General features: G+C 39.0%; 1 protein-coding gene across 3 annotated transcripts in view; it reads left to right on the top strand.

The window, feature by feature from the left end:
• The first annotated feature begins 503 nt into the window (after positions 1-503).
• PDGFC (platelet derived growth factor C) overlaps positions 504-15,772 on the top strand; it is a 210,243-nt gene continuing 194,974 nt past the window's right edge. The window contains exon 1 of one of the 3 annotated variants that reach the window (XM_004040554.5): positions 504-714. In XM_004040554.5, the coding sequence (XP_004040602.1) occupies positions 597-714 (118 nt within the window). In that variant the 5' untranslated portion in view covers positions 504-596. Of the gene's footprint in view, positions 715-3,909; positions 3,929-15,772 lie in introns of those variants that run through there. The other 2 variants (XM_055384106.2, XM_063705620.1) reach the window with 2 other exon arrangements.

Below are 15,772 nucleotides of genomic sequence, written 5' to 3'. Positions count from 1 at the left end.
CGGCCCCGCTCCGGCGCCCCGGCCCGTGGGACTCGCCGCGGCGACCTCGCCTTGTTTCTTCCCCCTCCCCCTTCGGGGGTGGGGGGTGGGGCGGGGGAGAGGGGCGCCCGGAGAGCCGCATCTATTGGCAGCTTTGTTATTGATCAGAAACTGCTCGCCGCCGACTTGGCTTCCAGTCTGGCTGCGGGCAACCCTTGAGTTTTCGCCTCTGTCCTGTCCCCCGAACTGACAGGTGCTCCCAGCAACTTGCTGGGGACTTCTCGCCGCTCCCCCGCGTCCCCACCCCCTCATTCCTCCCTCGCCTTCACCCCCACCCCCACCACTTCGCCACAGCTCAGGATTTGTTTAAACCTTGGGAAACTGGTTCAGGTCCAGGTTTTGCTTTGATCCTTTTCAAAAACTGGAGACACAGAAGAGGGCTCTAGGAAAAAGTTTTGGATGGGATTATGTGGAAACTACCCTGCGATTCTCTGCTGCCAGAGCAGGCTCGGCGCTTCCACCCCAGTGCAGCCTTCCCCTGGCGGTGGTGAAAGAGACTCGGGAGTCGCTGCTTCCAAAGTGCCCGCCGTGAGTGAGCTCTCACCCCAGTCAGCCAAATGAGCCTCTTCGGGCTTCTCCTGCTGACATCTGCCCTGGCCGGCCAGAGACAGGGGACTCAGGCGGAATCCAACCTGAGTAGTAAATTCCAGTTTTCCAGCAACAAGGAACAGAACGGTGAGTCTTTCCCCCATTCTCCCCCTGCTTGTTTCTCGCTGTGTGTGTTAACGTTGGCATTGTGCGTTGGTATGTGATGTATACCAGACTGTGAAGGTATCTTTGGTCTCTCTTTACATGCAAATGCACGCTGCGTTCATTGGCATGGACTGTTAAAGGTTAAGTGTAGTTTGCAACTTCGGGAGCTGCCACAAAGCTCCAAGAGGGCAACGTGAGTGCCACTGCAGAGTGAGGACATTCTGGGAGCGATTGTGAACGTCATTTCAAATGCACATTGCAGGTTCGCTCATTGCCAGAGTTAGAAGTTCAAGCACTGCCTCTAAAAACGAATCCAAAATGAATGAGCCTTGGCATGTTTGACTTTACTCAGATTTGGGGAGGGCGAGGGGGGTCGGTCAGGAAATGTATCAGCCGCATCAATTGAAGCACTCTAGGTCGAAGTCATCAATTAATCAATGAGTAGATAGGAAATATAGAGGTCAAGAGGCTGTGTGGTCGTTTTTAGAGGAATTAAAAAGTGTATTTCTCTTGCTCCCTATTTTTTGTTTTTTAAACTTGCCTTTGTACTCTGAAGTCCTTACCTTTCTGGTGGTGTGTTTTTGTATGTGTTGGTGAATGACTGCTATTCTGTGTGTGCTGGAAACGACTTAATCCTGCATAGGAAATGAGAATTACTTTCAGCTTTCAAGTGTACCTGAAATGTTTAGAAAACTCTCAGATGCAAGTTCCCTTGGGCTGGGATTGCACAGAGCTGGAGAAAGGCTCCTTTCATAAAGCCAGAGCAGCTTCAGGGTGTGTAATTTGCTTAGCCTCTGAACCCATATGATTTACATCATTCAATTTCTAAACTCTTTTTCTCTTCATCTACCATTATGAAGTCATTTTTGAGAATACTTTGTAAATAGAAATTTTATACTGCACATGAAACCACAATGTTCATGTAGGCTGTCTAAAATTGGAATATTTAACGCCCTGTTTACAAGTGGTGGCTCTTACTGTTATTTGAAAAGGAATATACATGTTTTTACTGCTTTGTATATCATCTATTCAGAATGCAAGGATTCTGTCACTTCATTAACCACGCAAAATGAACACAAGTGGCATACCTACAAAATTAAGATAGGATGTGCTATAGTTTAAAGTCACAGTGATTTTTTTTCCTTTTCATATTGGGGTGTTTCAAGACTTCAACTTTGAATTTAAACTCTATGAAGTGTTCATGTTTAAGAAAGCACAGAAAGTTTTAGGGTATAAAAGTAGATAAAATAAGGATTCCGCCGACTTTTGCAAACGTTATTTGTATTTGCTGTTGCGCAGCAAGACATAGTATCACATTTATCAGCTAATATTAGTGTGGTGCTTCTTACAACTTGCTAATGTGATGCCACATGGCACCTGCAGGCTCCTTGAGCTGCTGATCAAAGGGCAGCCTAGGGATCTATCTCTAATCACAGTAGCTGCAGAGGACTGGGGGAAAGTGATCAAAGGAGCCACAGCACCAGCTGTACCCGTGCAGGAAACACATCAGAACAACCTTTGTTCTTTCTCATGTAAAATAAATGTCCAGTTCAAAATATTGCTTCTTACTAGCCAAGCTCCTCCATAATGACAACAATGCACAATATTCCTGGCTTCCTGGCTTCTGTTTTTTATTGTTCCTGTCCCATATCATTTCTCCTATTGCCTTGTCTTATCAAGCCTCTCTTGGCATCTGCCCGAATCTCTTTGCTGACCTGTGCTTCTCTTTGTCCTTTCCTTCTACTTCTCTCTTGTGATCCCCATGCTATCATCACTTTGTAAGGGGCCCAGAGCTGTCATGCAGCATGTGGTCATAGGCCACTTTACCCAAGTAGATTCACACCTCCAGGAGAGATGAGTTCATTAAGCCAGGCCACACACATTCTGTTGCCATCTGAGGCTGGGCCATTTCCATTCCTAAGATGCATGATGCTAAAAATTGCTGCTTGTTTCCTAATCTGTGGGTAGAGGATTAGGCTATGTTTGGGGGTTGGTCTATGTTAAGAATGGCAGCAGGAAGTAACTAGAAGTAGAGGAACTACTTGTAGTTTTTAGCCCAAGGAGAAGTGGCACTGGCCAGCACTAGGGGGCAATATAGAGCTATTTTCTTGCACATGCTCAGGTTGATTTTTATACGTCAATGTTTCAAGATTTGAGGATAACAGGTGGGTGCTGAAGAAGATTCCCCTGGAATGTAACCAGATTTGTTAGAGCTACTGCCATTACCGTTACTACTACTACTTCTACTTCTTCTTCTTTTTGTCTTTCAAATTTTCTATTATGTGGGTAATCTTTTGCCCACATACTGAATTATGATTGAATTTTGATTGCTCTGTTGCTGTCTCAATTTTGACAGTTGTACAGTCCTGTAAATACGAACCCTCCTTGAGGATACCACGTAGAAGATCCCATTGGCCCAGTCTGTGCATTGCATCGTTTTGTGAAAGGTCTTCTCTAACTCTGAAATGTCCAAATTGATATATTATGACTATAGCAGCTCATTCTTGTCTCCAAGGACCCCTCCTCATGATACTCTCTTTTCTTGAGTATTCTAAAGTCCCTAATGGTGATTACTCAATCAGGTACCTCGGGCTGCTCAGTTTTAATATTAACTTGGTATTTCAAGAAGAGGTAGAATTGGAAATTGATTGCTGTAGCCAATGCTGCATACGTGGATTTAGACTGGATCATGTGGACATGGTTCAGAATTAGCTTTGAAGGGTTAGTGTCATTTACACTATTGTTAGGTATCTGGTTTTTGACCTACCATTGGATTGCAATTCTTGCCACTTTTACTGTACTAAGTTTTATCCTCTAATATTATAAGTTGACTTCATATACTATACTTAATTTTTAACCTTACTTCTGACCCTGTCTCACATATGAAAACAAGAGTCTTCAGATTTAACTTGAGGAAAGAGATTAAAAGATAACATTGACTTGCTTGGAGGGTGTCTGGCCTGTATACTTGTTGTATGACCATGGTGAAAAATACTCATATTTTGTGCACACTGGTTTTAGATGAGAATGCCTATTGTGGAATGATTAAGTTCTGGGACGGTGCTTCTGAGTTGTAGCAGAAAGAATCATACACTCAGGAACAAAACAAAACCTACTTTGTCTGTTGCATACAGCACAAAGAGATGTCAATGACAAAGTTGTTGGTGGAGGAATGCCTCTTCTACCTGTGTAGTTGGTGAGTGATTTTTAGTTTACTCATAGATTAAGAGCATGCGTATCATTTTTTTCTCATTTTCTTTAGCCATTCTGAATTTTGATTTGGAATACACCGCTATTCGCTATGGTTGGTCTTATTAACATCAGTTATTGTATGTGTTCTTTTTCTCAAGGGCTTTTGTGGCATGTGGGGCAATTTACTTTGGTCTGCTGGTAGTGCCCTTTTGCCTGTATCTTGTGTTTATGGATTTTCCATCTCTTTTTATCAGTGCCAGCTTTCTCTTCCTACTGTCAATGCTCCTGTATCTAACAAAATTTAAATTAAAAATGGAAAATTAAAAAAGGTGCCCAGTCCCCTCGCCATCATTTTTAGGTGGCAGCTTCAAATCTCTGTTTTATCAAAAACAGATAACCACAATATTTAGAACAGTGTCCAAGAGTAAATAGTCTCTAACTGCAGACTAAAGGGACTTTCCTGTAAGTTTCCCTGTAAGTTTTATTGCGTGACCTTTGTGACATTTATTTTTGTTGTTTAAAGGCTTTTTTACAAAAAAAAAAACTTCCTCCTGGTTCTCTGCTGTTTGAAATAGTTGAGGAAGTTGAACAAGTACAGTGCCATTATGTAATGATGAATTTTGTCTTTTCACAGTAGATGATTAAAAAGCTCTATTATGTGGTAATTTTTCTTCCATATCAATTTTAATCATAGATATTGGATGGATGATATACTTTGCTTTTACCACTAAAAAGTGTTTAGAAAGTACAGAGGTTTGTAGGAAGCCTCAGGGACTAATATATCATTTGTTAAATAGTTGTAAATAGAGGATGGGACTGGACATTAAACTTCCCTCAGTGCTGCCATCTCTTCTACGACCTCTAGCTCTGTCTCAGGCACGGAAGCCTTAGCTTTGTCTGCTTGTATTTCACCCTTCCTGAAACTTATTTCTTAAATATCTTCTGTATATTAGCTTCCACTTCATGTTTTTTTCAAGCTTTAGACTGATAAGGTTCTAAGTTTTATCTATAAACTTTTGCACCCTTTGTGGAAACAAAATTCTGATGATAAAGTGATTTGTTGAATAAGTAATAACAAATTAAGACATTCATAAATTTCATAGTAAAAAAAAAGTTTCCAAGACTGATGAAATTTTCCCAGTAGGTTTCTATTTGTATCAACCAAAATAGTAGAAGTCATAAAATCCCTTCCTTTACTTACTCTGATTTTCATGTTTCTAATTTGGAAGCATTATACATAATCAGAATATATAACTCTGTGTAACTCTATGTAATCTCTATATAACTCATTTATTAAGCAATCTCTGTTGCTTCTTGATCTTTTGGCTAAGATCAGTTGTAAACAATCTGTATGTTGTATTATTTTTCACCACCACTGCCTCCAACTATGATTTTATTTTTCAAATCTCCCGTTTTTTAAATCTCCTAAGGAGACATCTAATATTTGATAATCATTTAGTATGCACCAGTGTTAGTTCCATACTGATTACCAAAATGTTGAAATGTTGAAATATTTCCAATGAGTTGGGAAGAGACTAGTGCAACTCCTCTAAGACAAATGGACCAACACGTGATGAAGCAGAAATTCCAATGCCTGGTACTGCTTAAGGCCTCTAAGATACTTCTGCAACCCTGCTGGCCTCTGTCCTGATCGATCAGTGTTCCTGCCATACTGATTGTTAAGCATTTTGACATTTTTAGCTGTGGACAATTTTAGTTCATATTGGGGTTAAAATTTCTATCTTTTTTCCTCTCTGCTTGGCAGCTCAGGCCTGACCCATGACTTGAAGGACGTGGAGTAAGAAGGGGTATGGCTTCTTTCAAGCTCCCTTCCTGCAGCTCTTTGGGCTTTAGCTCCTCAAGGGTTATGGCTGGGGGAGTGATGAGATGGTGGACATGGCACACTCAGCATACAGTTGCAACTTCCAGTCATTTGCCCCTGCCTCTCTGGCTAACACGAACCAGCTGCTCTTGCATGGATAACACCTTCCCTTCATCTAGATTAAATGATTCACTTCCTCAGAGAGGTCTTTTTTCTGACCACTAAATCTAAATTAACCACCCCTCGCTGTCTTGTCAAGGTTAATTAATTAATTATGTAGTACTTAATACTCCTTGATATTCTTGTTGTTTATTAATTAATTAATTTATTATCTACGACATCCCTCACCCCCACCATAAAATCTAAGTTGTTGAGAGCGTGGACCTTGTTTGAATCGCTTCCTGTAGGAACTCCAGCACCTGAGACAGGTATGGCAGAGTGTGCCTGATGAGTATCTGTTGAAAGGTTCTGGAGGTAGTTAGTATCTTATTAAAGAAAGACTATGCTGTTAACTCTAACAACAGGCCATCTTTTAAGATATCTTTTTGGTCTTAGAGCTTGCACACTACTTGACTTCTTAAATAGGAGGATAGCTTGTTCACGTATTGGTAGTGATGGTTGTGCCAATCAGAGTACCACGTTTTACTCTTGATAAAGATTATGTTACCAAGTGAGCAGGTACCAGGCAAATGGATAGGTTTCCTAGAACTGGTTACTCTTTTAAAAGTGTCATTGCTGTGCATAGCCTTATATTTTCTGAAGATGGGGACTGTCGTGTGATGCAGACCAAGGACTCTTGAAAATGTTGCATAGATGACAAGCCTCCAAAATCTGTGTACTTTCTATATTTTACCTGTGGCTCAAGGATAACTTGCACAGGCTAGAACTCAGCAACATGTGTGGTATGAGGAATGCTAGAGTTGGAAAGACCCCAGGAACTTATCCTCATTGATGTGCAGATTGAGGCCTAGAGAGCGGAAGTTGACTTGACTTTGTCAAGGCCACTAGACAGCCACTATTAAACTGCTAATGTGGTGATACATTTTTCCTTATGTGAGAACCAATTAGGAAAATGGAATCCTAGTTTCAAAATTCAGATACTTTTTATAAAAGCATTTCTTTATTAAGTTAGTGGATTGCATGGTTTTCAGATTGGGAGATGAGGTAAGAATCTGTTGCCTCGGAAATATTTACAGGAACAGTAAGGGAAACAATCTCATAATAATCACATTAGTCAAATGGAATGGTATATATCACTATACATATACTGTATATATGTACTATATATACAGTATATATAGTATCATTATATATATACTGTTATATATATATCACTATATATATATATATATATAGTGATAACTTCTGTTTCTGTAGGCATCTGACAAATTGGCAAATAACTGGAAATACTACCTTTATAATGGTTACCATTATGTTAGAACCATACTTTAAGCAAGTATATAGATGAAGGATGTTTATTTTAATATTTTGGCTTATTCAATGATGGTGATGAGTAATATGGCTGACATTGGCATGCTTGGTTCCACAAGGAAACTTTTTGGTAATAATTTTAACATTTCATTTAACAGTACATCTCAATGATAAAAGTACCATAAAAATGAATAAATAAGCATGTTTAGTGAACGCTAGAAAGTATAACCTATTATTTTTGAAATATATTCAGTGAGTGACCTTAACTTTTATTTACACTATATTCTATGGGATAGTCTATTCAGAAGTTCAAGTTTTTTTTTTTTTTTTGGTCAAGACCGTCAGAAAATAAATTCATAGCTATAAACTTGAATGGCTTGCCTAAAATATTATTAATTTACCTTTTTAAACTTTGGTTTGCAAAGTTCCCAAATCTGAAAACAAAGGGAGCTAAAAATTATAAAGAAGAACTATAATAACTGCATTTATAATTAAAGCCAAGTTGTTATAAGTGAGTGATATTTTTGGTAGCATTCGCTAATTTTGCCTTTTACCTCATGGGAATGCATTTTAAATTTAGTTTTGTTAATTTTATTTGTCATCAGATTTCTCGTTAGAATTCATGTGCCACCTTCAAGCCACTTTTTATCATCCCCTAGTGACTGAGTAGGCTCCTCCCTGGACGGTTGTTTGCCCTGTTTCCACACCAGACTATCTTTGCCAGGCTGGCTTCACTAAATTTGCTCTCTTGCTATTCCACTTAATTCCTCTTTTATTTTCAGACTGTGATTTTTTTTTTTGTACTTAGCTTTTTCCCTTTTGTATTTGCTTTGTTTTGTTTTATTTTTGAGACATGGTTTCACTGTCACCCAGGCTGGAGTGCAGTGGTATGATCACAGCTCACTGCAGCCTTAACCTCCCCAGGCTCAGGTGATGTTCCCTTTTCAGCCTTCCAAGTAGCTGGGATTACAGGTGTGTGCCACCACTCCCTGCTAATATTTGTATTTATTTTTAGAGATGGGGGTCTTACTATGTTGCCCAGGCTGGTCTTGAACTCCTAGGCTCAAGCGATCCTTCCACCTCGGCCTCCCAATGTGCTGGGATTACAGAGGTGAGCCACTGTGCCCAGCCGGCTTTTTTTCTTTAGAATAGTAGTTGGGTTGTTTCTTAGTCCACTGAGGTACGTATTGGGTCGTTGCTGGGGTTTGTGGGGCAGAGGCAAAGTAGAGGTCTGATTCCTTAAGGGAAATCAACATTCTCAAACAGAACAAGGCATTTTAATGGTAAGTGCAAGGATGTGGATTTACATTTCTACTATATACACTATGTGCTGATAAACCAGCATGATCTGCCAGGAAGGACCCGGGAGCAGCAGGATTTAGATGCATTTTAGAGGGTAGTTGGATGGGTCTAAAGGGCTCTGAGTAAGCTTCTAGTTTTGCATTGCTTAATAATGACTCTCCAGGAGTGACTGTTAGGTGCCACATGTGTCCTCAGTGTTTGCAGATAGTATGCAGTATATAAACTCTCCGTGAGGTATTAGGAAAAACACCAGGGCTTCACTGGCTAAGTAGCTTAGCTAAGGTCCCACAGCTGGTAGATGTTTGGACCTTGATCTGACTCCAAGCCAGGACTCAGAGCCACGTGCCTCTTCCTTCATAAGTTAAATGGTCTAATGTTTTATTAGAACATTGTTTTCATTCAGCAAATATTTATGAGCATCTGCTCTCTGCTAAGCTTTGCCCTAGGTGCCGCGTATGCAGAGAAGAAGATGCAGACCTGCCTTTGAGAAACTCGGTCAGAGGATGGCAGATCCTTCCTTTTACTTCATGGTCTATTAGTTTTGTGCTCAAAGTGCTATGGGAACACAGAGTGCTTTATTTCACTTCAAAAATCCTCTATTGATTTACTAAGTGGTTGGTTTTGTCTGGAAGGGAAGTTGAAGGAGAAAAGTTCCCACAGAGGAGGTGATGTGTTTTGAAGCGGGTCTGAGAGGGAGAAAAAGAGGGAAGGATCCTAGGCTGAGGGAACAGCCTGAAGAAAAGAATAGAGGCATGAAGAGGCGTATATCATGGGCAAGAGACAAGAAGCATCGAGAATGTTGAGAGTGAGGAGAGGCTAGAAAAAGTGGAAAGATGTCCTAGACCTATGCATTCAAAGGCCCTGATGTTGTGTGTACTTCCTGCAGGGTTGACAGTTAACAAACAGAACAAAAAGAAAAGTCTTCATGTCTAAGATTCCATCAAAACCCTTTCTATTCAGTTCCTTTCTCAGCAGGCAGGCAGTGGCAGATTTCTGCTTTGGTGTATGCAGATAACTACTTGTTGCTGGAATGTTTTTCAGTCATCAGGCATGTTTGGAAGTTGTGAACAGGTTAGAAGGGCAGGCTGCGCAGCCTCAGTTCCACTCTCCTGAGCTGAGCCTGTGTCCACACTACTCTATATTGCCTTCTTTATGTAAACAAAGAGCTATTTTCACACTTCATTCACAAAACGGATGGTGTGCAGAATGATGCTGGGTGAAGGATCCGCAGTTGGGATAAAAAGGAGGCAGCTTCCAGGACACTGAATTAAAGTAATGAAGCTGTTACATCACAGGCAAAGAAAACAGTTTTAACACTTTTAAGATCTCAAGTTTGTGGAAAATTAATTGCTATGAGTCTACACTTCATTGAGTATCTGCATCATTTTTCCACTGACATTCATTCGGGTCCCGTGTATATAAATGCTGGAAAGATTTTGTGGTATTTAAGGATTTGAAATGACTGAATTCTTTTGGTGGATGTACTATCTTGATGCCATGCCATTTTTTGAAGCTATGCTATTTGCATTCTAGGAAATCCTTGTTCATGAGTGGATACTATTTTAAGCATTTCAATGTTTGCATGATAGAAATATACTTCTGTGCTTAAATATGCCCAGTTGGCCATTGCACCTGCCCTTTGAGTCACTACAGAGATCAGAAATCATTAACAACAGAAGTTGGACTTACATGGTACTTATCTCCTGTTGTTTCTGGCAGTTATTTTGCTGCGTATTTATAAGGACATCTGTCTTTTAAGTAGTCATAATTATCTTTTTTTTCTGCTGGGGAATAAATCACAGCTTGTTTCCCATAATGCCATATATATTCATAGTCTAGGGTGATTAGAAATACAAATTGAGAGTCATTAAAGCTTTATAATTTATTTTGCTATGGTAGCAGATGATATTTAAAATCAGTGTGCTAAGAAGAAACATTTGCTTAAAATATAAGATGTGAACAAATTAGAAGACAGAAGTATTCATTTCTCCTACCGGAAATTTCTTGCTGGGTCTGGGAAAAGGGGGAAACTTGCAGTGTTCATTTCTAATTTACTGTACTTTAAACCTGAGATCTTATGTCAGGCAGGGTGCAAATTGTAAAGAACATAGGAAAAACACAGTAATGATTAGTGTTTTCAGATTGCTCTATGGAAGCATGCTAAAGACTCTCTCTTACTAGAGTGTGATTTGCCTTTGGATTACCCATTAAAAGGATGGATAAAATTTAGAAGAATTTCTTATAGTAGTTGGTGGTTTTGTGAATACACTAAAAACAAGGGAAAAAGTTGGATAATGCTGGTATGAAAAGTATAGATCTGTACATCCGTAGCCTGAGATGGGGTGTCCTAGAGGCAGATCTCTGCTGGAAATATGTTAATTTTGTAGATAATAAAAGGCATTAGGGGATTCTTTGTTTTCAATAGTCAGTGACATCTCTACAACTATGCATTTCATTATTGACTTTACTTTTATTTCTAAACAAAAGTTCACTATTTCTGGAGCTATAAATGAAAAAGAACACACACATATATAGATATACACACACACGTGTGTGCATGTGTATATATGTCTGCATCTGAAGTTATAAGAACACTAGTATGCCATGAGGTCTAGTCTCTTGTATTGTAGAGGCAATACATTTTCATGTAGAGCTCCAGAAATAATGTACTTTTGTTTAGAAATAAAAGTAAAGTCAGTAACAAAATGCATAGTGGTAGAGATATCCCAAATTTATAGTTTTATATATATATATAAAACAGTTATATATATATATATAAAATGGCTTCAACTGTATCTTTGCATTGTGTTAGTCACTGTGGTCAAAACTGTCTGTTTCAAAAGCAGCAATCTGAAAATAGCAGGCAATTTCCCAGGTCACAATCTGGCTAGGCTACTGAGAGATGCTGAGTCGAGATACCTAACTGGTAAACACTCACCCTTTAAAAAGTGGTTTTTATCTGTGTTTTCTTGAGAATATTAGCAGTCTTGAGGTTTTAAGCCATGATAATGAAGAAAAAATTAGTAATTAAGTCATCTCTATTCGTATTTTAAAGAAGTTTTTGCTTCACGGTGGAAAATTTATCTTTAATCTGTACTGATAACTTTTAATAGGCATCGGTTGGGCACCCCATTAAACTAACAGCTTTAAAATGGTTTCCTTTTAGAACTAACATTTACATCCTAGGAAATCAATTAGGGTGTCTGGATTTTACACTTCCCTTGCAATCTTTGTTTGCAGTCATTTCTGAGTGGCCAACCCACCGTAGCAAAAACTCAGAGGTGCAAATCTTCTGGAAGAAGTGTAAATGCCACAAGTTTACTTGGAAAAATGGAAAAATAGGACTTCTTCAATGTATCTGCCGAACATTTAAAACTGCATAAAGCACTGGAAATACTTTTGGTGTGTAGGAATGTGTGGTGTTTCAAAACTACAAACATTGTTCTGAAAATTTCCCCGGTAGTGGTGAATTATATGAGACCACGTCCATCTAAGGAAGGCTTGTTTAACTAGCCTGTGGTTCTGGGGCTCATTCAAACACTCTTAAACAAAATAAAGGGAATGGATGTAATAACTTCTTTATGGAAAGGCCATAAAAAGCTACAGGGCCATGTAAACAAATTGGGTCATTTACTAGATGTTTAAGTGATAGATTTGCAGTCCAAATTTAGGGGTGTGTATTATGTTTTATAGGATGGTGACCATGTTCTACCTTGAGAATGAGGTTGCAAGCTTATTTTTTGTTTATTTGTTTGTTTTCATCTAGTGCGTGGAAATCCATTATTGCTATTTTGTATTGCACTTAGAAAGCATACCTAAAATTCTGAGCAATTGCATTTATAAAGCTTTTCAACTTTGAAAAATGGCTAGAAACTCAGGTATGAAGATTGAATTGATCTGATTTCTGGTATCATTAGGTTCTTTTCAAGGAAAATAAGATGATTGAAATAGAAATTTTCCTTCTGGGCTCAGACATGTCTAAACTAATTGTAAAATAATTGTTCTGGCTTACAAGAGTAGACTCATAACTACAACTATGTTAAGTAAAAAATCTAACAACAGTTAGGATTTATAGTTACTGTCACTCTGCCAGTCTTGTAATAAAACTGCTATTATAACCACCCTAGTGTGAGATTCATTTGTCTTACTTGAGAAGTGGGCAATAAGTCCTATCCAAGTTATCTTGCTTTTAGCAGAGCCACTTTATTGCATTAGGATATTAATTTACCTTCTCTGAAATTGGGTATGATGATTGTGCCAAAATGGTTCAGTAAAGGGGAGTTGGGTGGGTGGATGTATAAAAATATGTTGTGCTGCGCATTAATGGTGATGACTAGTGGCAATGGGAGCTAGAAATAAACTTGGAAATTGAAGTAAGCACAGGAAACGAAATAATTTTTATGTTGATACCATAACATTTATTCATTCTGTAACTTCTGTCAATCATGGTTGGCTCATTTGGCCTTAAAGGAAGTGATTGTGTAAGAAATCCTTAGTAAAACTCAATGAGCCTTTCTAAGTTTTGAAAACTGATGGCATCATACCACACTGGCAACTTTTAAGTGTTACTGCTGGAAGGTTGGCAGCAGAAATAACTGCTTCAGCTTCACAGTCTTAAAAAACAACGGACAATGGTGGATATTATAGTTTCTGTGTAATGTGTGACTTGCTAGTTCCTTTTTTTTTTTTAAATGAGTAACTTGATGGTCTTAAGTCTGTGAATAAACCTAAGACCTGCATTTAAACTGGATTTTCTGTGATCTTGAAAACAACTCACACTTTTGTGCCTTAGGCACCTGTCTGAAGCTGAGGCATTGTGGAAAATGCAAAGTGAAATTAGGCTTAGTCTCTGCCTTCAAGTAGTTTATAGTCAAAGGGAGAGAGAAGACATGCAGTTAGGTATATTAGAGAATAAAAAGCGATAGTATCATGTTTGGTGGGAATTCAGAGAAAGGCAAGATTATTTAGTTGAGCCATTAGAAAAGGCTGAGAAAAGTTGTTAGGGGAGATATATATATTTTGAACAAAGGGGCCAGGAAAGATGAGCATCATTTGCATGTGCAGAATCAAAGGTGGGATAGGATTTTGGCAGCTGGAAACCTGGTGAGTAGATATGCGCAGTAAGGAAGTGTGGGAAATTCATGCAGTCTAAAGTGCAGTTTGTTTTGAGGCAGACCTCAGAAGCAGGTTCAGTGGGAAGGTCATTGGAAATGGGAGGCACAAAGGGAGGAACATTGATGTATGACTTGGGCTTGAGTAAACAGAAGAGTGATTCTTCATGCTTTATTGTGAACTCCTTTATCCACCCGCCCATCCCAGCTATGCGGGCAGCCAAATTATGAATTAAATCTGATTCCTGATGGCACATACAAGACAGAAACAGAATGAAGGTTGCTGAACAGTGAAGAATAAAGTCAGAAGGAAAAGGAAACCTCACAGGAAGAAATCCCCTGAAGAGGAAGCCATGAAGGAAAAAAAGTCAGTGCCGTCACAAGGTGGGGAGTGAAGGATGCCAAGGAAGGAGAGAGAGAAAAATCACAGAAATTGGCCCAGATGATAAAATACAGCAGAGACTGAAAAAAACGAAGACCAATGAGTAGCCTATGATTTTTCCAGGTTGACACAAAGAAAAAATCTTCAGTGTAATAAGTGGTGTAGAAGAATGGACGTGGAGTAAAGTGAGGAAGTGAGACATCACGTTTTTAAGAGAGAAGGAGATAGTGGTTCCAGGATGGAAGGAAACGTGTTTTGTTTCTTTGCTTGTTTTGGAGGTTTGGGGGAGAGCCAGAGGAGAGGAAAAGATTAAATGTGTAGCAAGAGATAAGCCTTCTATTTTAGAAAGTTCTCCTACCGTTGATATTGGAACACAGGTGAAATAACTGTAGAGCATTAAGCCGCATACCAAATAATCACAATAAGAACTGAGCTTATTTGATAGGGAAGTGGGTACTAAGTTTTGGAGGAAGTGATCCTTGAGATAATTTTTGACCAAGCGAGGGATTCAGCATTCATAGAACAGCTTCTCGCCATTTTTCTTGAAAATCCGTCTTATTGCCACTTTGATGTCCTGGTACCTATCTTGTGGAAACCTCAGTTCCACTGGAACATCCAATTAACGTGTATATTTAGAGGACTTACTATGTCTCATAATCTGGGCTGCTCTTAGCACTCCAAGTCTGAGAAAGCAACTTAAAACTAATAGATTTTGTCCTGCTTAAATATTATTCCTTCACAATATTTCAAAATATATAATATAGTATGTTAAGTAAGCATGGAATTATTGTCAAGCTAATAAGTACATATTAACATTGCTATTTTTAGGTAAAATAATTATCTTTACATTTGTAAATTTCCTCATTCTCACTGTCATCCCAAACCAGGTGCTGGTTACCTATGACCTAAACTGTGGCACAATGTTCTTCTTCTTCCTTCTATGACTCAGGCTTTTCCAATGCCGTGTCACCCGCAATCGATCATTTGCAGGAGGTTAATGTCAGATAATCTTCTTATAATAGAGTTCTGGTTGTGTCTACTCTAGTCAAGCTTGGATTGGTGCTTCGTAAACTGTAATATACATACAAATCACCTTATTAAAATTCAGATTCTATTTTAGTAGGTCTTGAGTGGGACCTAAAAGTTTGCATTTTAACCATCTCACAGGTGATGCTAATGCCATTGGACTGAGGACCAAACTTTGAGTAAGGAAAGTCTACATTGTTGTTCTCCATTGGCTACTGTGCTGTCACCCCAGTCTTCTAATACAAAAATTACACAAAACTGACCTCTGCTCACCCCAGAGATCTGTACTTTCCTAACTCCATGTATTGCTCTGCCAACTCTTTCAAACAATAAATTAATTTAATCCAATACACAGAAGTGCATGTTGTGATGATTACTGTGTCACATCCTGAAAACAGGTAAACAAAATGTCCTTTGTGTGCTTGATGTTCATAATCAGTGTTGTTTGTATTACACTAGACATATGCTTAGAATGCCCAAGGACTCAGGGATGTTCTACTTTTGGGTCAGGAAGTGCTTCTCACGGGGTTATCATTGAGTAGGGTCTTGAAGGACAAATAATTCACCGGAAAAGGAAGAGAGAGTTCTAAGAAGATGGTGCGGACTTGTGAGAGAGCACAAAGCCTATTCAAAAATGAACTGCTTTTGGTGAGAAGTAAGATTGAAAAATTATTCATTAATTTTGAGGGCTGTGTCAGACATACTAAGAGCATGCTTAGATGCAAACTCATGAGATGCTTGGGCACCACTGAAGGACCCTGGCTGATGGGTAAT

The sequence above is a fragment of the Gorilla gorilla genome, chromosome 3 (genome assembly GCF_029281585.2).
Source record: "Gorilla gorilla gorilla isolate KB3781 chromosome 3, NHGRI_mGorGor1-v2.1_pri, whole genome shotgun sequence".
Taxonomy (NCBI): Eukaryota; Metazoa; Chordata; class Mammalia; order Primates; family Hominidae; genus Gorilla; species Gorilla gorilla.
This window is presented reverse-complemented; position numbering and strand designations above follow the sequence as displayed.